At 54.4% G+C, this 24,410-nt stretch overlaps 1 protein-coding gene and 1 long non-coding RNA gene across 2 annotated transcripts; one reads left to right on the top strand and one right to left on the bottom strand.

Moving 5' to 3' along the window:
• Positions 1-5,671: 5,671 nt before the first annotated feature.
• Positions 5,672-14,934, bottom strand: Clcf1 (cardiotrophin like cytokine factor 1). Its single transcript, XM_075973027.1, has 3 exons — positions 14,705-14,934; positions 8,879-9,045; positions 5,672-7,107 (listed from the first exon to the last, which is right to left on the bottom strand). Exons 1-3 carry the CDS (start codon positions 14,880-14,882, stop codon positions 6,613-6,615), a joined length of 840 nt encoding a protein of 279 aa, XP_075829142.1. The 5' UTR covers positions 14,883-14,934; the 3' UTR covers positions 5,672-6,612.
• LOC142850018 (uncharacterized) lies at positions 12,922-22,018 on the top strand. The gene is made up of 3 exons (XR_012910642.1): positions 12,922-13,538; positions 21,773-21,870; positions 21,951-22,018. It is a non-coding gene; the product is annotated as an uncharacterized LOC142850018 (long non-coding RNA).
• Positions 22,019-24,410: the final 2,392 nt, after the last annotated feature.

Raw genomic sequence — 24,410 nt, 5'->3', positions numbered from 1 at the left:
TATGGGGCAGGTAGAAGAGAGGGAGGACAGCAGCTGCCCAGTTGGGATATAAGGCACACCCATTTCTTTCCCTCCTTTTACCCACCCACCTCTTCCTCAGGTCCTGCCACTCATCCTGTGCTAGAGCTCAGTCCAGCTGAGGGGATTCTAGGCAGCCAGATGAATGTCCCTAACGCCTTACTCTTCCTGCCTTCATTTCTTTCCCTATGTGCCACATTCCCTCAGGAGCGCCTTCCTAGTCCCTCTCCACCCTCTCAGACACAGCTCCTTAGCGGGCTAGGTTTGAGGTCTCACGGATTTAAAGGATAGGAACCTTGGGGAACAAGAAGGCTTCCCTGGGCCTCTAGTGTCCTTTCTGCCCTGCCCAGGAACTTTCCGTACCCTCGCTGATCAGCTCCCATTTCACCTGGGCCTACAAACAGTTCAGAAGAAATGCTGGGCAAGGTTCGAAAAAGCACCCTTCCGGTCATTTCTCACTATGGCCACCAGGTGTCAGACTTTGTCCAGAAGGGAAGACGTCCTCGTTAGTCCCTAAGAGCCAAGTCCTGGAGGTCAAGGAAAGTTGGGGAGGGACCCCCAAGTCATCTCTGAACTACCCAGGCTAGGGACCCTGAGGGTTAAGATAAAAGGACTGGAACCCAGACCCACGGCTCTCTCACAATTCCCCCACTACCTTTGCCACTGTGCCACAAGCTTTCCCTCCTACTAGGAAACGCGGACACCAGACTGAGTCAGGGAGTTCAAGAATTGAGAGAACAAAGGCAGGGATAATTATGGCTCCACAGAAGAAGGGAGAACTCAGAGGGAACAGCCATCAGAATCTGCAGCCAGGCCTGAATCGCTGCGCTTTGTATTCTAGGCTAAGGGGAACAAGGACTGCCTTCTCTCTGCCTTCTCCATTTTGGGTAGCTGTGGCTGTGGCAACTGGTGAATGTGTTTGTGTGAGATGAGCAAGTCCATGAGTTTCCTCGCAGCTGAGAGGTCCCTGCATCCTGCCTGTCGTGGCTGGGGGGTCCCCGCATCCTGGCTGTCATGGCTGGGGGGTCCCTGCATCCTGGCTGTTGTGGCTGGGGGGTCTCCGCATCCTGGCTGTCGTGGCTGAGGGGTCCCGCGTCCCGGCTGTTGTCATTTTCTGGTGAGCTATGATGAATCGCCTCTACCCAGCGCTTCCTCACTGCTAATCCAATCTCCAGGGAGCTGCCTTTCCTCCTGTGCATCTTCTCCAAGCACATAAGATGACAGTGACTTTCCATATGCACGGCTGTCTGAAGACAAGGAGGACACCAAACCCTTTCATCTCCACTCTTGCACCTCCCACCCTGAGGACATAGGACTTCTGGAGACAGCACCCTGCCTCTATCACACTGAAGAGATCCAGATAGATTTGCATGGTGGTTTCTCAGTACCTGGGCTTCTGACTCTTCAGACCACACTTAAGAGTTGTAACTTGTCAAGCGCTGGTTGTGCACGACTTTAATCTCAGCACGCAAGAGGCAGAGCAGGTGGGTCTCTGAGCTCAAGGCCATCCTTGGTTTACACAGTAAATTCAAAGTCATCCTGAGTTATGAGAGACTGTCTTGAAAAACCAGAAGAAAAAAAAAGGAAGGAAGGAAGGAAGAAAGGAAGGAAGGAAGGAAGGAAGGGAGAAGGAAGGAAGGAAGGAAGGAAGGAAGGAAGGAAGGAAGGAAGGAAGGAAGAAGGAAGGAAGGAAGGAAGGAAGGAAGGAAGGAAGGGAGAAGGAAGGAAGGAAGGAAGGAAGAAGGAAGGAAGGAAGGGAGAAGGAAGGAAGGAAGGAAGGAAGGAAGGAAGGAAGGAAGGAAGGAAGGAAGGAAGGAAGGAGAAAACTAAAGCTTTGGAAAGCTCTCTGAACCTGCTCGCACTTGTGGCTACCGTAAGCCTCCCCACCCCCGCTTTCTCTAGGTGTGAATTCCAGTGCTCCCCATGAAGTATCTCTTCCGGTCCATTCCCTGCCTGTTTCTCCTGCTGTCTACGCTGCTTGTAACGTGTGGCGCAGCAGCTCAACAATCCCATTTCTAGCACCCAAGGTCCCTCATGTCTATTCCTGTCTTGCCGGTCCTTGGTCTTGAAAAAATGCCCTCTTCATTCTGCCCCCACCTCTTGCCTAGAGGCACTGTGTCCAGAAATCCTGTGTCCTTAGGGGGGAAAGGAAGGAGCAAGAGTGGAGATGGAAGGGTTTGACTTCCTCCTTGTCTCCAGACAGCACTGTGCAGTGGAAACCTCCCTGTCATCGTATGTGCTTGGAGAAGATGCACAAGAGACAAAAACCCACACCTAGGAGAAAAAGCAGCTTCCTGGAGGCTAAGCGCCAGCACTGGGAGGCTCTGGGTAGGAAATGCCACAAATGGGACTCACAAGAAAAACGTGTCTGCTAAGATCACCTGGTTCTTCCCAGCAAGCTTTGGGATTCTCTCCGTTTTGTCTACTCCCCAGATCTCTCCATTCCTCAGCTACCACCTCCACATTTGGTAATAACATGTTTCGAGCTCTTCTCTTTAAAACAGACAAACAATAAGCCTTCCTGACCCTGTCTCTTTACTACAGGGCACTGAGACTGTATTTACTTCGGCTTTCTTCACACTGTATTTTTCTCGGACTCACATTTTGGTGACTGCCTCTCACCTGCTGTTTCAAAGGTTCCTATGGGGTGGGCATGGACACTGAAGCAGGAGGATCACTATGTTTTAAGAGAGCCTAGTCTACACAGCTCCCTATACCCCCAAACAAATAAGCTGCCTGTGGTTTCCTAACCGCCCGAGCTAGTATGTTTGCAGAGGTGTTCATCTGGCTGCCTAGAATCCCCTCAGCTGGACTGAGCTCCAGCACAGGGTGAGTGGCAGGACCTGAGGAAGGGGTGGGTGGGTAAAAGAGGTAAAAGAGGTAAAAAAGGCTCCCAACTGAGCCCTGGGCAGCTGCTGTCCTCCCTCTCTTCTACCTGCCCCATCTTCTCAGCTCTACCTGGCTCTCTCCATATGACCCATGTCAAACTAGGGAGATGGGCTTTCAGGATGCCTGTGTGTGTGTGTGTGTGTATGTGTGTGTGTGTGTGTGTGTGTGTGTGTGTGTGCGTGGTGCTGACCACACCCCCAGCTGCCACACTGAGAGAAGCCATGCTAATCTGATGTCCACTAGAGCGGTCAGCAGAAACCTCCACTTCCTTCTCTGTTTCCTGGAGCATGAGACTGCTGATCGGCTCTCAGCTTCTAAAACTCTTGTTGCAGTCTCTCCACTAGTTTAAATCAAATACCAAGGACTTTACTGATGGGAAGGATGCTAAAACACTATCAGGATGTATGACTAGCAACCCTGGAGTCTGCCCGTCTGCCTGAGGAGACTTACCTGTTCCTGCCCTGTCTTCACCCATCCAAAATCTTCCTGCCCTCTGAGAATGGTTTTGAATCCCACCCTGTGCCATATGCAAAGGGTGTACTGAACGTTTACTGTGCCAGGCACTTAAATACATCAATGTCTTCAGGTACTGCTTCCTTCCCAAGTGGTCCCAGCCTTGACCCTTCACCCCATTAGGTACAACCCTGTCCTAGACTTCCATTTGCATGGGTCTGCCTGCTTGACTTCTTACCTTTCTTAATATTTATTGGTTCTTTTTCCATCATGTGGGTCCCAGAGATAAAACTCAGGTTGTTTGGTGTAGAAGGAGCTGCGGGCAGGCCTGCTTTTCGTCCCGCCTGGCTTCTGGCACAGCTAGCATTACATCCGAAATAACAACACACAAATTGTATTCTTTTAAACACTGCCTGGCCCATTATATCTAGCCTCTTCTCGGCTAACTCTCACATCTTGATTAACCAATGAATATCAACTCAATAATAACCAATGAAATCAACTCAAAACAGAAGACCCTCCCACATCAGTTTGGCTTGGCAGCAAGTGTCTCAAACCACTGAGCCATCTTGCCAGCCCATTGCCTAGGTCTTTCTACATTTAAGCAAATCTGCCTCATCGTAGCCCAGCATCATGGGAGATCATCCTATTACTCCCATTTCTAAATTTTTTGTTCTACGTTACAGAATAACGAGAAACACCTTTAGGTTGGAGCCTGAGCTGGGTACTGCACAGAGGGAAGAAGAGCAGAGCAGAGCCTGGTGGTGTGCGCTTGTTATCCCAGCACTGCAGGGGTGGGGGCAGAACTGTAAGTTCAAGGGCAGCCAAGGCCACAGAGTGAGAAAAGGCTGGGAGGGGAGACAGAGGAGGGAGAGAGAGGAAAGGAAGAAAAGGAGAGGGAGAAAGAGAAGGAAGGAAGGAACAAAGGGGAGGATACTAAAGAGAAAGACCTGGAAGACAGAACCCTTGCTTTCCTTATTGCCTTCCTCATACCCGTGTAATATTTTGCATGTCACAAGTCAGTATTCTTTTTTTCCTGTGCGTAGAGAAAGCCCTGGTGCCCTTTCAGGTCTCTCAGGCAAAGAGGCCTGTGAGTGTCTGGTCAGGTATCCCAGTCCATAGAAGCAGGGTATGTTCCACTTGGGCCAGCTCACTCTAGGACAGGACACTGTGGTTGGTTAGGCTGCAGAAGTTCCTCCGCCCACACGTTCACTTTACCATTGCCTCATCCACTACATCATGTGAATGTGCTTCTATTCCGTATCATTTTGGGGAAACTGATCTTTCTTCCTAAGTGAATTGCAGATTCCACAGCGGCAAGAGCCGAGTTAGGCCCGAGTCTTCTGGCTTCAATATACCCAACCAGCACAGTGAAGGGCAGGTAATTAGGGCTTTAAAGTATCTGTCAGCTGACCAGCACTACCATCATTTCTTACTTCTTTGCTTAAGGCATTATCTTTAGGAGGCTCTTCTCATAAAATAGCCATGTGTTTCCTGGGCGCAATTAACCCATTAATTTACCCAGCAGCTCATAACTAAAATGTCATGACAGGGATGTTCCAGCTAACCTGTAATCACTGGAGCGGTTGCTGCGATAGCCAAGCACCTTTGAGATTTCCATCACCCTCTCCAACAACTGCATAAGCGTATTTAATATCCCCACTTTACAGATGGGGAAACTGAAGACGGGGAAACCAAAGGCAAGGAAACTGTCTGAGGCTACCCAGCTAGCGGGCTATAAAATGACATCAGAACTGAGATTATCCCTCCCGTCCTTCCAATTCTCTTGCAATCCAATACGCATTCTCTTCCTCCAAATAGGCTTTTACATTGGCGGGAAAAGAACAGATCCATAGCAAAGAACACGGACTTGGCTAGTGTCCATCACCCTCCCTAGGAGAAGACTGCAGTGAGGGCTCCAGCAGGCAGCCACGGATGGGAGCCTGGGGGAGTCTGGGACTGAATGTCAGGGCTTAGTGATCAGCAAGAGCCGGCTCTCCCCACTAAGTGCAGGCTGAACCGAAGTGGAAAAATTCACGGCCAGACAGACCTGGGGACCAGAAAAGCAGTCCAGAGGCAAGGAAGCCAGGCAAAGACATGACACTCACAGCTTCAGGAGGACCAAGACATTCAGGTGTGGCAAAGGAGTGGATGGGTTCCAGAAGCCTGTGTTGCACAGGACCACCAGGAAGAGCCTGCACCCCAAGCTCTGTGTACCTCCAGATATAAGGAAACAGTGGGAATTGGAAGGCAAGTCTAGGGTCACCAGCAATGAGCCCCAGGAAGACTGTCGGGCCAGGCAGAGTCCAAGTTCTGGGGAAAGCATTTTATTTGTTAATACAAGAATAGAAATTCTGCAATAAATATCATCTAATAAATAACATCTCCAAATAAATAAATATTAATACAACAAACTTAGAGTCATGAGTGGGTGGGGCTGGGGATAGGGCCTGGGGAGCCATCCCCCTCACCCCACAATGCTACTGCAATGTAAACTTTCAGGAAACCCTGTGGCTGTGGCTATGGCTGCCCTCCCCAGGCCAGGCAACCACAGATACCCTGGGAAAGGGGGCGGAGAGGAGGCACCGAGATGCCGGCAAGAAAATTCAAGGCGAGGTCCTGATGCTCAACAAAGCTTTGGGTTTCCGCCCTGTGCCACCAATCGCCTTGGTGACTGCTGGGTCTGGTCCGTCCCTGCCCACCTCTCTTAGTGTTACATCTTCTGGCTTCTAGGCCGCCTCCAGCACAGACCCTACCCCTCACTCCCTATTACACCCTTCTTGAGACTGGTCATCTTGTTTCCTGAACTGGATATGTAGTTACTGGGGTAGGGGAGCAACACCCATCCAAGGAGAGGGAGGGAAGCCAAAGGGCTTCAGCCCAGAAAGGCACATGCTACAGTGGCCCCACCCATGCCTTCCAGGTGTGTTTCTGCAAGTGCCACCTGAGGAACGGAGTGGGCACTGGCAAGTGGTGAGCAGAGAGCAGGGAGCACCTTTATATGCGCCTGAGCCATCTGACTCACTCAAGCATGACCACTGTGGAAACAGGATGGTGCCACCTTTTCTGAGACCCTAGGACTCTAGGAGCTAGTCAAGGGACAGGGCTCACACTCCCCACCCACGGCAGAGGAGGACAGAGTTTCCACTGTCTGTTTCCTGGCTCAACAAATGTTGGTATGCACGGGTTTCACCCCAGAATGGAAGCACAGCTGACTGGGGCAGGGGGTCTGGGGGAGCTAAGGGTCAGAGATCAGAAGCCATGGGCCTCCAAGTGCAGGGTAACCGAAGCTGCCGGAGGCTGCATCTTCTTCTTAAGCCGGTTGAAGTCCTTGGCTGAGCGCCACAGCCAGGTCTGCAGCTCCTTCAGCAGCCAGAAGTCATCCATCTTTTGGAGGAAGTCACTGTGGGCAGGGCCAGGGGCCCAGGCTGGCTCAGTCCCTGGTAGAGGCTGGGGCAGTGGGTAGCCAAGAGCTGCCATGACTCCTGCAATGCTGCCCAGCAGGCCCTGGAGACTGGTGCAGAAATGGGCCAGGCTGCGCCGCAGTTCAGCTGTGGCAGCTTGACGGTTGAGGCCGCGCAAATAACACAGGAGGTGGCTGTAGGCCTCATAGTTCTGGGTCAGCCGCAGTTTGTCATTGAGGCTTCGCCACACTTCCAAGTTGACAGTGGCCCTGGGCAGGGTCTCTGCCCCCAACCGAGGAGGATTGAAGTCAGGCTCGTTGAAAGGGGGCCCCAGGTAGTTCAGCTGTGAAAAGGAGAGCGCGATGGGGAAGGAGGAGGGCAGACTGGCAGCCTGCCACCAGAGAGACACCTCCTCCCAAACATGGTAGCCCTCTTCATAGACCTCCTGAGCTTTTCCAGCAAGTGTGTCGTTTGCATGGAGGTGACAGGTGAAGCAGTGGGGTGATGGCCTCTCCTATGGAGAGGTGCAGAAAGAGAAAACCACGAAGGAGCCACTCAGGAAGGATGTGCTGATTGGCTGGGCGGAGAGTGCCCACCACAGGGCAGGGCAGAGAAGAAGACCCCGAGGAACCTGGAGGCCAGGCTGGAGAGGCAGAAGGTGGCCTCTGAGAGTGCAGGCCAGGGAAGAGCTCAGGAAGGCAGCAGAGCTCCGCAGGCCGCTGCAGAACGTGAGCATGAGCCTCAGAGAATGCTGTCGGGTTTGGTGAGAAGATGCCTGGTGACCTGGGAGAGGCGGCTGCTGTGGCCTGGAAGCCAGATTGCAGGGGGTTAAGGAATGAGTGGGTGGAGAGGAAGTGGAGGCAGAGGGTGTAGACGACTCCTTCAAGAAATTTGGCAGAAGATGTCCGGAGAGAAAGGGTCGGGAATTAGAAAGGGTAGCAGACTCAAGCAGAGGTTTTCTGTGCAGGAAACCAGCCAGAGGAGAATCTGTATCAAAGGCCGAGGGATTGGGTGGCACCAAAACTCCTCTTCGACAGACCCGGTTCCTCAAGCAAAAGGGACAAGGGATAGTAGGATACTCACCAACACCCCAGAGAAGAGGACTCAGTCGCTAGGAGCAGAGCTGTGAAAGGGAGAAACTGAGGACATCTCAAGAGGGGAAGGAGGCAGGGCATGCAAGGCAGTACAGTATAGGAAGAGGGCAAAGCCCTTGCCAATGCCTCAGGGGATCGGCCTGAGGCCCAGGGAAGGGGACGTGGGAGATGTGCATCTGGGAGGGGGAGAGAAGAGGGGCGAGGCCTGGGATAGGCAAGGGCCCAGGGGGAGGTTCACACGCTGACAAGCACAGAGACAAACTAATTTCCTCGGTGTATCCTGGGGCTGGAGCCAGCTCCCCCGCCACCCTCCTCCCCTTTTCTTCCCTGGCTCGGGAGTAGGGTCTGGGATATGGAAGAGGAACACGGGAAGAGGGGGCCTGTTCCCCATGGTCCTCAGCGCCTCCTATCCTCTTCCCTTCTCTCTTGGGCTCTATGAACCTCTCTGGACTACCCTCAAATTCTTATGGTAGAACCACCCTCCATACCCCAAACCCCTTGCTGTGACTGCCCTGGATTCTCTGCAGACCTCTCCTATGACCCCCGCTCCCCAAGAGGCCTATGAAGGATGGGAGAGGCAGACGGAGGGAGGCCCATGGGTCTAGAACAGCAGGGCCCCAGGTCTGGGGGCAGAGTCAAGCTGGAACACAAGCATAGAAGGTGGGGCCCCTCCATCCCCACCCAGCCCCGCCCTTGCAAGAGACACCACAACACGGTGTAAACAGAGGAGACTTCCCCAGCCCCCAGGGGGAGGCAGGCAGCTGGGCTGGCAGCCAGTGGGGCAATGGGCCAAGGCGGGTTCGAGGCCTGCCCACATGCCTAGTCCTGGGGCCAGGATGGGGGCGCACCTGAGAGGGAAGGGCAGGAGATAGGCCAGATGGAGAAACCGTGTGGACCCAAAGGGCCTCTCATCACCCAATCATTCACCAGGACCCCTGCACCCAGCTCTCTCTTCCCAAAGGCCTCTCTTCCCTCTTTATCTAGTGCCCAAAGTAAACGGACGAGGGACAGGATACTCACATAGGTCCCAGCCAAGCTGCGGAGTTGGTGCTCCAGGTAGCGGGTGAGGTCATAGGTTTTCTGGATGGAGGGGCCAGGCCCTGGATCTCCTGTGCGATTAAGAGCTGGCACTGCAGGGAGGTGCCACAGCACTGTGCATAGGCAAGCTAACATCCCCCACGAGTCCCCTGTGGACAGGATGGGCAAGAAGTATGAGGGTGGGCCCGGGCCCAAGCGGGGAAACAGTTGGCAGCCCCTCAGGTGTCTGTCCCCACCTTGGGCTAGGAAGGGGGGTGAGGCTGAGAGACCGGATGGGAGGTGGAGGGGACGGAGGAAGGGAAACAGTTCTGGTCCAAGAGCATGTGTGGAGGTATGTGCACAAGGACAAAGTCCTGGCATCTGTGTCTATCAGTAGATGCTTGACTGCATCTGTCAGCTGAGTCTCTGGCATGTATGTCCCTGGATGTGCCAAAACTGTGTGCAAGCGTGTACTCAGAAGGGCAGACCAGGCGTGAGGGACTTTATGACAATATGCCAGAGTTCCAGGTATGTCCCGGCCTCTTCTCCATGTCTTCTAGTCCTACTGCAGCAGGAACAAAGGGCTGGGGATATGGCATATGTTAATTCTGGCGAGCTGTGAGCAGTGAGCCCTGTGGAAGAGTGAAGAGAGAGGCTGCAACCAGGAGAGGTAGGAGTAGGGTTTCCCAGCCAAGGTCAGGCTGAAGGATCCAAGATGGTTTGGGGAGCGAGAAGTGGTTAAGTATACACTAGGATATCGCTCCTGGGTGTGATGAGGGTCTGATGGAGTTATCTCAAGATGTAGTATTCCGCTTAGGAACAAGTTTTATACCCCCCTTGTCTTTCCCTGCAGTGCTAGAATCAAACACAAGGCCTGGACATACAGGCAAGTGCTCTACCACTGAATTATGGCCCAGCTCTTTTCTGTTTTTTGAGACAGGTTCTTCCTAAGTTGCCCAAGCTACTTGTGAACTTACGATCCTTCTGCTTCAGCCTCCGGAGCAGCTGGGATTACAGGCCTGTATCAACAGGCCTGCCAATGTCTGCCCTGTCTTTGTCTGGGATGCTGGAGGGGACACCAAGGGGACAGAGGTATAAAGAGGAAGCCTGGTCCACAGAAGACAACGGAAGGTTTGATTGTCCCAGAAACCAGGAATTGAGGCCACTAGATGGGCCAGAGTCAAGTGGGAAACACTTTTCTAAAGGGCATTTTAAGTGAGATCCAAGATCAAAATCAGCACCCATCTGGGGTAGGATAGGGTAGGAATATAATTAGCTGTGGGCTAGGTTAGGTTTAAGGACCAGGCTAGTCTTAACATTTCAGATGAATTTGGATTTGGGATTTGGTTGAGTGAGTGTGGTTGAGATTTGAGTCCAGGAAGGGATGTGGTTAGGTTTGGGCAGGCAGAAGGTTAGCTGAGAGTACAATCTGTGAATTTGTTGCTTTACACATCAGACAGAATGGTGTTTGGCATGTCACACAAAGCAGGGATAGTTTGGGTTTTAAGCTTGGATAGGTATGAGGTCAAGTGGTTTCTTTGCTCTAGTTTACATTTTGTACTTCCAGATTCTTCTGTAACGACACATGGCTTAGAAACAAGTGGATAGGTTTAACAATCTGACGGTAGTCAGACTCAGGTAGGTTTGGAGTTAAGACTATGGTTAGAGTCTGTCATTAGGAGCCACGAGAAGTCACTATCCAGGACTGTTGTCTCATACAGAATCCAGAAAGCAGTTGAGGATTTTTGTTGTGGCATTGGTACTCCTTACGGACTCTCAGGTGCTTGACTAAGTCAGCTTTGCAGGCGGAGCATGGGAAGAGTGTGTGTCCAGTCACACACAGGAACCCGTGTCTTTGGAATGAAAGGATCTTAGCTTGTATGTTCACATGTGTTTCAGACTATAGGATCAGACACTCAGCTGCTTCCTGGGCAAACGGGCTCCACTTTCTTCCGTGTTCCTTCCTTGGTCCTTTCCAGCCCTAGTTCTTACTTAACTCTGTTTTCCTTTCTAGTCCCTGATTATTGAATCCCCAGACACGTCCAAGTCCTTTGTACCAAGCCCTGGACATCTGGACAAACACCCTGTAGATCCTGCGGCTATCATGGAGGGCTAGTTGGGAGACTAGAACCATGAATTGCGCAGCAGCCCTCCCAGCCTCAAGACAGTTTTTAAGATGAAGTATGGTTTTGCTGGAAGTTAGCAGCATTGCCAAAGTCCTGCCAAAGCAGAAACTGGAGGCTTGGCTGGCCTCTTCACCCGACCCTGCCAGAGGCAGCCCCGTCATCGGGAATCCTGGACCCGGCTCTGTCTGTCCCATAAGGGCAGGAGCCCAACCTGAAGCTTGTTTCCCCCTCCTTTCCTGGGCCCTGTGGATATCCCTTGGGAGAAAACTCCTTACACGGGACAACAGGGGGAGAAGAAGCCTTTGGATAAACAAAAGCTAAGTCATCTGGGCAGAAAAACGGCTCATGAAATTAACCAGACAAGGCCGGTGTTTCCAGGAATATTTCAGTTCTGAGGTAACTGTATCACTGCAGGCTTGGGGGGGGGGGGGACACGGGAGAGCTGAAGGAGCCTACTGACCGACCAGTCCTGGAGAGAAGCAGAAAGGAGCAGCAACCGTAGGAATCAGAGTGGAGGCCAGGAGAGGAGAAAGGACAGGCAAAGCACAGGACAGCTGCCCTGTGACAGCTCTGATCAGGGTAAGATGTGCCCGGCTCGCAGGCAGCCAAGCTGGAAGGCCTGCACAGAGAACACCTGAGCTTAGTGCTTAGTGTGACCACGGAGCCAGGGGCTCCCCCTGCCCAGAGCCCAGCTCTCTGCTTCCCTCTCCAGCTCGCGGTGTGCAGGTGGACCCCACATCAGGCTGCATCGCAGCCCCCTCCCCCAGCCCAGTCCCGCCTCTGGCTGCTGCCCACTGATTGTTTACATCCCCTTCTCCTTGTGTTTATAAATCCGGCTGAGCACGAGGAGCTAATGAGTGCAGCTCACGTTTCCTGCTGCAGCACCCCTACACTCCCCATCCTGGCCCCTGCCAGGGCCAGCCCCTAATTCTATCCAGATCCCTGGGCCCTGGGAAACAAGGCCCCCTCGTGCACGCACGCGCGTGCGCGCGTACACTCACACTCACACACACACACACACACACACACACACACACACTACCTTAGCCCCATCAAGCCCAAGGGCCACCCCCACATGCTACACAGGCAGGCCTTTAGCCAACCTCCCCTCAGCTCCTGGCCCATCTCATAGGCTGACCACCCTCAGTGAGGGTGGGGGGCTCAGCAGTGCAGATGTCCAGGGTTGAGGGGGAAGACTGCACCTGGGACTAGGGGCTAACAGCTGTACGTCCTACAGTTGGGTCCAGAAGTTCTATAGTCTAGGCTGAATATGGGAGCCAGAGAAAAGGTCCTGCCCTCAATTCAGACCAAAACCAGCATCCGGGTGACCTTGGAGAAGTCCACTGAGGGGAGCTGGAGGGAGTAGCCGAAGAAGGGGTGTGAGATCTAGGGATCCTACCCAGGGAAAGACCTTTCTTTCCATCCTCAAGACCGGTTGTCCCTTTCTCTTTTTTTCCTTCCTTTGCTTCTGTCTTCTCAGGTTCCCTTCCCCCAAGGCTGCTGAGGGATGGGAGCATTGGTGGGAAGGTAGGCCTGGAAACCAGGAGACCTAGCTCTGCCACGAACCATCTATTGACTGTGGGCTTCCATGAGCAGCCAGCGCTGTGCCTGCTAAAGTTTCTCCTGGCCGAATCATGTGGGGCTTTCCGCGTTCTCTCCAATATGCCCATCTTTCTCATCCTCCTCCTTTCTAGTCCAAAAGATAGCAGAAACCAGGGGCAGGGAAAGAAGAAGGCAATGCCAATCGGTCCCTGTGAAGTCAGTCCAGGAGCCGCGCTTGGGCTGAGGAAAAGCTGCTCCGATGTGCCTGCCACAAGAGGGCTCTTGAAGCACTCAGGGAGATCAGAGGGGAGCCCACAGCCACAGGCTGAGCAGCCCACTGAGGCCAGAAGCCGCCGGAAAAGAAACGAAGGAAATAGTTCAGAGCAAGGGTGCGGGTGAACTGGAAAGGGTGCTGAGGTCAGAGTGTGCACGAGGGTGTGGGAGGGGCTGCAGAGTGCAGGAGACAGGGTGTGAGCAGGCAGGTGGGATTCTGGGGAAGAATGTGAAGTGTCAGGCATCAGTAGCCAGTGTGTAGGGGTGGCCTGCACAAGTGCGAATTGGACACGACAATGTGCAGCCCGGGGCCATTACTCCAGTCAGCAGACGCTTCTGGGGCTGCCCAGTGATAGTGACTGACGTTTCTAGTTTTCCTCCTCTATGATGAAGTGTGGTTACGGGGCACTAGAGCTAGAGGTGTGCGACTCGTCTGGGAAATAAGAATTTGTGTTCCGTGGTGGTGGGCGAATGGTACGGCAGCGTGTCCTGGATTGGGTGCCTGTCAGACACAATGAACGTCGGAGATTTCCCTAGGTCAGATTCCGGGGGCGAAAGAGGTACACCTGATGCTCTCCACCATTCGGGCTGCCGCTATCATCACCTCCACGGTCTGCCCTCCCTCCTCCTCTGGCAGGTTCTTCCTGCCCGTGGGCTCTGGAGAACAGAGAAACTGGGGGTCTCCCAGAGGGAAGCCTCCTGCAAGCCAGTGTAATAGAAAGGTAGGTGAGAACATGGGTGTGGGGACTTTAAAGAAGCTGCGCGGACTTTGCTTGAGGGGCTCAGCCCCGAGAACTTGGGCGGTGGGAGTTGGCAGGTCGCTGGCCCTACCTCCCCGACTGTGACCTCTCGATCCCGGACCCCTCCCGGCGGCGGTGGCGCCTTCCCCTTGTGTGGCCCCGGCGCCCCCGGCCCCGCCCCCCCGTCCGCTCCTTTCCAGCGGCGGTGGGGGCGGAGGCGGGGTCCGGGCGCCGGGCTTCGGGGCTCGGCTGAGCTGCTGCCCGCTCCGGCGCGTCCACTCCCTGCCCTGTCCGCCCTCCTGCCACGGGCCGCCCCGCCGAGCGGCCGCTCGAGGGGCTGCCGGCAGCTCTCGGCGCTCCCGGGCCGCTGACGGGTCCGGCCGGGCTGCGTCTCCCTCCTACCCCCCTCCCGCAGTAATCACTCCCAGGCCACTGCGGGCCCGGGGCCCCGGCCGCCCCGCCGCGCCGCCCCTACCTGCCGCCGGCTCCGCGGCGGTGGGCAGCATGGAGGGCTCCGGCCACGCCGCGCGCAGCGTAGGAGCGGGGAGTCCCGCGGCCCGACCGCCCGGCCCGGCCCGGCCAGGCTCGCTCTGCCCTCCGCCCTCCTCTCGCGCGCCCTCCTCCCCTCCCCGCCGGCCGAGGAAGGAGTTCGGCGCGGCCCGAGGTGTCGGCCTCCCCTCGCCTCCCGCTGCTCGGCCGCGGGCTCCCCCTCTGCCTCCCTCCCTCCCTCTTCCTCTCCTGGCCCCCTCCTCCCTCGCGCCGCGTCCCGTCCCCCCCACCCCACCCCCGCACCCTCGCTGCCCGCCTCGGAGTCGCTCGCCCCGACTCCGGCGCGGGGCTCTGTGTCCTCGGGTTCTCTGGGACCCCGCCTCGCTGGGGCTCCAGGTGGCCGCCTGTCCAGGTCTGCGGGTCGTCCAGGCTCCCCGCCGCGCTCTCGGCCACCTCCCGGCTCCGCCGAGCGGACTCCAGGAATGCCGCGTCCCCACCCGGCCCCTCTCGAGGGCGCCCGGCCGTACCTCCCCAGCCCGAGCTCTGCTCCCCGGCCGGGCCCCGGCGTGGGGCTCCGGGGGTGGGGAGGAGGACGGGAACCGGATCTCACTGCCGCTGGGCGGGGGCGGAGGCCGAGGCCTCGGACGCCTGGCTCCTACCTGCTCGGAGGTCCATGGGGCTGGGGGCCGGGCCGGCCGGGCGCGGCTCCTCTCCCAGAGGCTGGCGGAGTGGGAGGGCGAGCCGCGGCTCCGGCGAAGCTTTAATAATCCCATCCGCCAGGCCCACTCGCAGGTTTTTTTCTCTTGGTTTCGCATTTTTTTTTTCGGTGTGGGACATTCTGCAAACTTTTTTTTTTCTGACGTGTAAAGCTGTAACCACAAATTGTAGCAGCCCTCCCCGGGGTGGGGGGGAGAGGGGGGAGGAGGGAAGGGAGGGCTTCTGGGGCTCCTCTCCCTCCCACAACACTGAGGGGGGGTGAGGTGAGGCAAGGCTGCGACGGTACCACCCTAGGCCTCCTGGGGGAGGGGGCAGGGAGGGCATCGTCCCTCTGCAAACCCTTGAGAGCTTGGAGAGGGAGCTGGCCTTGGTGTGGGCTTCTTCCGTGGTGTCGGCCAGGGCATGCCGGCCTTCCCTCTGCTCCCTGCTGGGTTTAGGGTCCCTGTGCCCACCCTACCTCTGCCTCTTCATTTCCAACCTTCCCTCCCCCTCCCACTTGAGTAAATGCAATGACACATTCTCTCAAATGCCAGCAAGCTGGCCTCCAAGCAAGTGATGGTGTTTTTCCTGCTGCCCTTTGTCTGGGCTGACCGCCCCCCTTGCCTATTGTCCCGCCGCTTGTGCTTGTCCCATTTCCAAAAGCTAGAGCTAAGTGAGCCGCCAGCGCTGGGGCAGGTGACTAACCAGCTCCTAATGCCCCTGAGGAGGGAAGAGGGCACGAAGGCCCTGCGTCTCCCTCAAGTTCACAAGGGTTTTCATTCTTCCCAGTGACCAGGGAGAGTGCACATGGGTGGGGGATTTGTAATTCATTAATCAGCACAAGGCACCGGACCAGTTTCAACACCAGAGGCTTCACGGGTGACTCAGCGGGAACGCGCAGATTCAAGGCCATGAGCAGACCAGACCCAGCATCCCGTTTGTGAAATGCTTCCCCATCGAGACATTTGGCATCCTCTTCCCTTTGGGGTTTGGGGTTGTTGGTTTTTCCGGTGGTGAGGTAGGGGTGGTTTGGCACTGAGCGCTCTTCTCCCTCCTTCGCCTCAGGCCTGGGTTGGGACTTACTGAGTGGGAGACCTAGGGGACCCATAAGCCCAGACCCTCCCAGGAGGGTCTCCCTTCCTCCCCCTTCCTCCCTTTCCAAAGGGCTGCCAGGGAGAGTGAGTGAGCAAGAGAGAGCAGTGCAGAGGAAACAGCTGTCATCTGGGCCTTGGAGACAGCCCCACTTTGTGATTTTTCTTGGGGTACAGTCCTTTGGTCCCCAAGTCTTGGGTGCTTGTAGAGGCATACCGCCAATTAAGTCATTTGGTGACAAGTTGCTGTATTGTTTATCTGAAGTCGCAATGGGCAGATACGGGTGGCAGCCAGACCTGGAAGGTGATGCCTGTCTCAGGAGTGGCATGCGACTTTCATCCCCCACTTCTGCTGGTGCCCCTGGGGAAGGAGGGCACTCTGCCAGTCTAACACAGCCCCTCCGGCCTGTGGGTCAGAGTAGGCATCAGTCATGGCCGGTGCTAGTTTCCCAGGGCAGCACTTCCCTTTTCTCCACTGGAGAACTGAGGTGGGGGGGTGGGGGGGTGGGGAAGAAGTTTGTTTTCAATTACCTCACTGGAGTGGGACAGACTTTGTTGTTGGGTTGTTTCTTTCTATTTTTTTCCCCTCTCTCCCTTCCTTTCTCTCTCCCTCATCTCCCCCCCCCCCTTTTCTGAACAAGAAGAGAAAGCTAAGAATGGTGAGCTGGTCTGGGGTGGGGGCAGGGGCTCTAGAGCATCAGTAGCTGCTCTGATGAAAAGTGCCTTGGAGGAGCCCTTATGAAAAGCGCTCTGGCCTCCCTCTTCCCCTCCTCCCCGCCCCCACCAGCTAGGGCTCTGGAGTTTCAATGACATTCTTGGCCAATGAGCCTAATCATCTCTTGATGCTCGTGCCTCAAGATGCAGGTGCCCACTAGTAACTGACCCAGAGTGGACCAGGAGGTCTCCCTGGCATCTACTACCTCTTCTGAGGGAGGGAGCAAGGAAGGGAAGGGGAACAGCTCGAAAGCCCAGCTTGGGCTTTGCAGCTCCACAGCTCGCCCCTGGTGGGAAGGCTTTGCAGACAATGTGGTTTGGATTTGGCTGAGCCCCCTCAGCACCTTATAAAGCACCTTGCTGAGTCAGTGGGAAAGGCAGCCCCAATGAAGAGAGAAGGAAGGCAGGCTGAGGGGGAGAGGAAAGGAGGGATACAGGATAAGGGACCTGGGAAAGGAGAGAGGAGACAGAGGGGAATGGCTCAGAGCCAGAATAAGGAGAGCTGTAGTTGTGACGGACGGGGATGAAGAGCAGCAGCCTTTGGCAAAGCTGTGGAGAGGCTTCTCCAGGTGACCCCACTCAGCCACAGCAAGGCGTCTTCAAGGTGTTGGCTTTCAGGAGCAGTGGGCAGTTGTTCTGGCAGATCCAGGCCAGTGGGGAGCAGGACAACTGGGTTCATGCATGGCTCCTGGGCCTCCCCTGTTTTGATTCTTAAGGTAGTGACCCCACATTTTAGGAAAGTCAGATTCTCCCTTAGCCCCATGTCTGGACTTGCATCCTGCCCTCTCCCCTCACCCATTGGGGGCCAACCCCCAACTCCTTCAGTGCCAAAGGGAAAATCAACTCCATCTCTAAGCTGCCAGTGCCCCTCTGCCATGTCTGGGCAAAGGCAGCAAGCAAGAAGCTGCCAGTTGGGGTGGGGTGGGGGCTGGAGTAAAGACTTTGCCTCCTGCCAAATCCCCAATAGGGGTGGGCTGCTGGAATTTGGGGGAGAAGGAAAAAAGGAGAGTGAATCAGGAGAGCCCCCCAGGGTTTCTGTGGATCAGGGTGGGGCAGGACAGGTGCTGTCTTCTGGTTTCCAGCTGGGGAATGATGCTGCTCTTGCTCTCTCCTTACTTTTGGTGACTCTCAGAACCTGGTCAGGGCCCTTCCAACTCCAGCACTGGGAGTGTGAGTGGGGGGTAGAGTGGAGGCTGGAGGAGAAACCAGACTCCTCCCCCAGCTCCAGAGCATCCTCTTTGTCCTGTGGGATCCTGTAAGGGTGCTTTTCTCAGCTGCTTTTGTGGTGCTTTGTCTTGTAACAGAGGGAGATGAACTCCTTCAACATTGCCTTCGAGAACTTCAGTTTGGCGTCACTTGTTAAATGCTATTCCTAGCCCCAGTGGTAGGAACAGCTTTCAGGGTCCGGGAAGTTGATAGGAGGCCTAAGGAGGGTCCACTGGGTACCATCTACACAGCTCCCAGCAGCAGCAGGCAGGGTGAAGAGTGAGGATAGGGCGGGCTACCCGAGTTCACTGGCCAGGGTCCGGTTTGACCCCCTGAACCCTCTCTCCTAAATGTTAAGAGTAATCAGTGAGTCAGTGATTGATTTGAGATGCTAGCTTGCCCTCTTCTGACCTTCCAAACAGCAGGTCACAGGTGTGTCAGACCCAAGAGGTATGGTGAGTGAGGGGCAGAGTCGGCAATAGGTGATGACCAGGCTGCTCACCAAAGGTTAAAAATAACTGGATGTTGGCTCAGGGACTGGCTATGATCCCACCCCTCCCTTTTTCCTCTCACTTCCTTTCCTCTCCTGTCCTGTAACTGTCAGTGGAGGGAGCTCTCCAGGTAAGGGATCCTGGCCCAAGGAGGTTCCACTTCTTGAACTAGAGAAACTTCTAATCTGGTCTCCTCTTGACAGGTGATCAAGGGAGGGCTTAGGCGCCCACAAGCCCACAGAGGGTGTGGAGACATTTCCTGAGGGCCTCCTCTGTGTCAGTTGCTAGGGAAAAGGAAAGGAAAGGAGCTTTCAGGGGCCCTGGGGTGGAAGGATAGAGGCTGACCTGTGTCCTGTGTAGGTGGGAAAGGCAGGAGTCAACAAGTTGCTTCCAGTAATTCTCCCTCTCCCCTTCCTCCCCTTCCTTGTTTTTTTTTTCTTTTTTCTTTCTTTTCTTTCTTTTTTTGTTTGTTGTTGTTTTTCAAGGCATGAGTTCTCTGTATAGCCCTGGCTGTCCTAGAACTCACTCTGTAAACCAGGTTGGCCTCACTTGCCTCTGCCTCCCCAGTGCTGGGGTTAAAGGCCTGCGCCACCCCCCTCCCCCCAGCTTTACATTGTTTTTTTTTTTTTTTTTAAAGACAGGTTTCTCTGTGTAGCCTTGGCTGTCTCTGGAGTACAAAGATCCAGATCCATCTGTCTCTGCTTCCCCAGTGATAATTTTTTTCTTGGGGGTTATTTGGCTTAAACAATATAATGGTTTTTTTTGAGACAGGGTTTCTCTGTATAGCTTTGAAGCCTATCCTGGAACTCACTCTGTAGACCAGGCTGGCCTCAAACTCACAGAGATCAGCCAACCTCTACCTCCCGAGTGCTGGGCGTGCACCACCACCGCCTATAGCTTTTTAAAACACTGACCCCACCACCACTACCTTGAAACATCTTCAGGTCCATTTTTGTCCATTTCATCCTACCTTTGCGATAACCCTATGGGACAGGTGCTGTCCTTTGTGGTTCCTAGGAGCAGGTGATGAGCTGATAAAGTCACTCCATCCTACTGCAGTAGACTGAGTGACAGAGCCGGCGTGGGAACCCCGCACTGTCTGACCTCAGGGACCTTGTCTTTTGACTGCACTGTGCACGTACCAACCTAGGGGCTGCCTTTAGAGGAGGAATCCAAAGAGAGAAGAGACTGAGTTTGAAAGCAGGTTTTGTGCTGCAAACGTTTTTGAGTCCCTTGGCTATGAGGCCTATGGGCACAGGGGGCCCCAAGGTGTTCCTTGAGACCTGTAGAAATTATTCTAGTTCTTGAGGATTCCTGGTCCCTCCACCACAGACACGAACGTCAACTGGGCCAGATGGCTTACCATCACTCTCCTGTGTCTGAGAGAGGCCAGATCCTAAACACACCGGAAACCTCAGCTAGATTCTGGATTCCATTGAAAGGGAGTAGGAGCCACACATGAGCATTAAAGTAGGAGTAGAAGACATCCACCAAAACAGCAAGACTTGGGCTTCCCTCTACCCTGCTCCACAATGGGGGCTGAAGAGATGCAGCTGCTTTTTCAGAGGGCTGGGGTTCAATTCCCAGCAACCATATGGTGGCTCACAACCATCTATACTAGGATCTAATGTCTTTTTCTGACTTTGCAGGTATATATGCAGAGTACTCATCTATAAAATATAATAAATAATTCAAATTTTTAAATAAAGTATTCTGGTACACAAAGTAAGTCCCTAGATAGGTTCAGATGTCCTTTGGTAGTGTTCTGCATGGTGCACAAAAGGCTCCTGCAGTGTTGTGAAGAGGGAAGGAGGAAGCTGAGGGTGGGAGAGAGTGGGCACTTTCCCTTTCTCTCCAGCACACTCCAGCCCAGAGGGCCCAGCCTCACCCTAAGCTGGCCCTGATGTCAGCGGAAACCCCAGGGGCAGAGGACTCCTCTTACCTCAGCAACTTCCCTGCCCTGCCCTGGCTCCCCCACCCATACCTGGCCCAGCTCAGGCCTCCCCAAAGGACACCCCACCCTTCTTCCCCTGTGAAGCTGGAGGGAGGCTGAGAGGCATCCAGCTGTGTGGTTCTGTTGCTGTCTCCCCTATGCCCCACCACGGCCTTCTCTGTCATCCATCAGGGTGTTTGGGGGATGGGTGTGGGCAGAGGCAGAAGGGATACCCCCAGGTGCTTGACTCCTCCTTTGCTTGCCTTGCCATTCTCCCAGTATGTTCCATTGCCCTGGCCAACCCATGCCGCAGGCTCTGTGACTCTGTCTCCCCTGGCAGAGGAGTGGGGTTACCTCTCCCTGGGCTGGGAGATCCTTATCCTGCCCTGCTGAGTCACTGCTGGCTCCTCCCGCCCTCTCCCCTCCCTTCTCCCCACTATTCTCTTCTCAGGCCTCTCCAGGCTATCCAGACCAAGGGTCAGAGACAGCCCCCTTCCCTGAGGCCATCTATGATGTACTGATGGATGTAAGGAGGCTTAGTGGCAGAAAGAGGAGAGAACACGTCCTTCCTCTACTAAGTGACCTTGGGCAAGTCACTATCCCCTCTACGCCTAGGCATCCTTCTTGCCAAGACAGGGGTGATGGCAATATGACAGTAGCATGTTTCTTGTGGTCCTTAATAGAGTATCTGCATGAATTTGTGTCAGGGTCAACTTGTCAGATTTGTTACATAAATACAATAGGAACTGTGGCTGGGGTTGTAGCTCAGGGGCAGAGTGCTTGCCTAGCATACAGAAGGCCCTGAGTTTGATCCCCAGCACTGCAGACCAACAAACAGCACGACCAACAAAACCATGAGAAGCACACAGTTCATCATAATACAGAGGAGGCAAGGGCAGACAGACCTCTGAGTTCCAGGTCATCCAGGGCTAATGAGCTCCTGCCTCAAAACAAAGCAATGATAATGAAATAGGAAATGAGGGCCTGGTGGTGGCGGCATAAACCTTTAATCCCAGCACTTGGGAGGCAGAGGCAGGCAGATCTCTGTGATTTTGAGGCCAGTCTGGTCTATGAAACCTAGGTCCAGGACAGACAAATCCTGTCTTAAAGAGAAAAAAAAAGGGGGGGGGGATGAGGGTACATGGAAGGCTATGGAGTTTGGAGATATCAGGGAAGACCTCCCTGGGAGGTCAGAAAGATGCATGACAAACAGGACAGCAGGCAGAGCTGGGAGAAGCTGGTACCCATGTCTTGGCTGTCCCATTACCTCCCAAAGTGTCCTAAAATAGCTGCTGTGTATGCCTCGCTGTCCAATGTGGTCCTAGAGACAACCTGCCTTCCAGGGCCATATGGAAAGGTGACTTTCATACTGGCCAGTGATGTGGGGCGCTTGCTATGAGGCTCAGTGCAGTACAGGGCACTTGGAGCTGGCCCTTCCTCAACCTTCAACTCACAAGGAACTCTAACAGATCCATATGTATATGGATCTGGAATTTTCAGTGGCCGAGCATGCACAAGGCCGAGTTCTAGTCCCTGCACTGGAGGAAGAGTGGAGGCCCGGATCCACCAACTACAATTGCCCTCTCACCCTCACAGAATCCTCCAAATTGTCATGAGGCTCACATAAGGCAGCGAAGGCTTCGCAAGTTGCTGAGCTCCAAGGAGACCCAAGAGACTTCTGGTCTCCCAGCCGTGTAAGTAGCTGTTGTTTACTGAGTATAGCTCGCTATCCGTCTAGCAGGGCAATAAAAAAGTATCTAAATACTTCCCACAGACACTCTCACGTGGTCCTCTTGATGCTATTGTAAGATGCTGTTGCCATTTTACCGTGTGGAATTCAAGGCCTAAATTGTACAACTTGCTCAAGATCATAGAAGCAGGCAACTTGGCTCTGTAGCCACCCCTGTTTTAACCCCTTCTCCATTCTGCCCCTGTGTCCCTGAAAGCCTCTTCCCATCTTCACGTCTACAAGCAAACCCTAGGATACCTTCCTGCCCCCTTTCCCCTATGGGCCCTATCATCAGGCTGGGTCCAAGACTGGCACCCACAGATGCATGCTTGACCCCAGTCAGGCCAGCCACCCTGGCCTTGCCCTGGGATCTGGGACTGGATGGATGCGGTGTCTGTCTCCCTCTGCTGGTCCCATAGGGGACAGCCTGGCTGAACTGTTTTCCCCAGAGCTGGTCGATGTCCTTGTCTTCTCCGGAGTGGCTGGTAGGTGATGGGGAAGTTGAGGAGACAGTTGGGGGACCCGGGCCACACCCTGATGCACAGAAACCCAGGATCACCTTCTGGGATGCTGTGCCCAGAGGCTTGTCTTTAACAAGACCGCCAAGGGGTGGTCTTTAGGGAGGTCAGGTTGCCTCCTGATGCCTGCCCAGGGGGCCCCCAAACAGCCTCTTTTCCCTTCTAACTCATGAATGGAGCTGTCAGCCATGGATTTATCTAAACCTTTTGTGAAGCTATTTATATTTCCAAGCGGGACCACATCTTGGGGTAATGAGTTCCATCGGTGTCCTCCCCTGCTGGGTGAAGCATGCTGCCTTTGATTTGTCCTAAACTTACCTCACTTGCACTCCAAGGGGGCCCTGTAACTCCAGCATGCCAGGTTTTGGTGAACAAGCTGAGCTTCCCCCTTCTCATCCCTCTGTGGGTTTGAAAAATTCCATTCCATTCCATCTCCCTTTCACGTCCAGCCACGCAGCCTGAAAAGACCTGATCCCTCATGTGTGCATCGTGTCTGTGTGTCTGGAGCACGGCCACGGCCACATCTTTATCTCACGGGAGCCTCGGGGGCGCTTTTGAGAGACACAAGCTCTTCCATTCTCCCTGCTCTGGAGGCTAAGGACCAGCGACAGCCCAGACCTGAACAGCCAGCCACATGTGGTGGCTCAAAGCAGCCGCAGCAGCAGCCAGCTTTCTTAGCTGTCCCATCCGGAGCCCGCAGAAGGTCCGCCAGCCTGTACGCTCTACGCCTTTCTCTATGCCATTTCACGGGGGAGACCTTCCTCCAGGATTTCTATGTGCTTCATCCTGTATCTATACTGATGGTCTCTCTGTTGCCCTCTCTGAAGCTTAGGCTACAGTAAGGATGGGTTACACGGAGTAGGTAGGACACGGTCATCATTGAAAGAGCATTACACAGTAGCTCCCGGGAGCAGTAACCCTGAGTACCGCCAGTCCAACACAGTATAAGATTCCGACTTTGAGAATACCAGCCACATGCCCATTTTTACACAACTTGTGATGGATCCAGGAATCAGACCCGGGCAGCCCTGGCACCTAGACCTCACTCTTCTCAGCAGACAACCTTTTTTTTTTTAAAAAAAAATTATTTATTAAAGATTTCTGCCTCCTCCCCGCCCCCGCCTCCCATTTCCGTCCCCCTCCCCCAATCAAGTCCCCCTCCCTGTCAGCCCGAAGAGCAATCAGGGTTCCCTGCCCTGTGGGAAGTCCAAGGACCACCCACCTTCATCCAGGTCTAGTAAGGTGAGCATCCAAACTGCCTAGGCTCCCACAAAGCCAGTACGTGCAGTAGGATCAAAAACCCATTGCCATTGTTCTTGAGTTCTCAGTAGTCTTCATTGTCCGCCATGTTCAGCGAGTCCGGTTTTATCCCATGCTTTTTCAGACCCAGGCCAGCTGGCCTTGGTGAGTTCCCGATAGAACATCCCCATTGTCTCAGTGTGTGGGTGCACCCCTCGCGGTCCTGAGTTCCTTGCTCGTGCTCTCTTTCCTTCTGCTCCTGATTTGGACCTTGAGATTTCAGTCCGGTGCTCCAATGTGGGTCTCTCAGCAGACAACCTTTAAGGCTTGCAAAGGTTCTGAATCTTTGCTCTTTGGTTATTCAGCATAAATGTACCAAACCAATGCCACCTGCCAAACATTGTTCTGATAGCTGGGACAAAGGCCAGGAAACAAGAAAGCCTGGGCAGGATTTGGCAGTGGGGTTGGCGGCACACATGCATCACAAACAGGCCAAGTGGGGTTCTCCCTTCCTAGTGTCCCAACAGTCAGAGCTACCCTGTCCAGTTGGCTATCCCAGAGTAAGTACACAAAGGCCATATCTTGTATGTACAGCCTAGCTCAAGACAAACTCAAGTGAACCCCAACTCCCCAAACTCCTTTGCCCTTCTGCTTTTCAATGACTCCAGTCTAGCAGAACTCCCGGAGCAATGCCACCCATAAGTAGGACTGCACAGGACATACCCTGGAGGGACAGAGCCTTCTTGAT

The sequence above is a fragment of the Microtus pennsylvanicus genome, chromosome 5 (assembly GCF_037038515.1).
Source record: "Microtus pennsylvanicus isolate mMicPen1 chromosome 5, mMicPen1.hap1, whole genome shotgun sequence".
Taxonomy (NCBI): domain Eukaryota; kingdom Metazoa; phylum Chordata; class Mammalia; order Rodentia; family Cricetidae; genus Microtus; species Microtus pennsylvanicus.
This window is presented reverse-complemented; position numbering and strand designations above follow the sequence as displayed.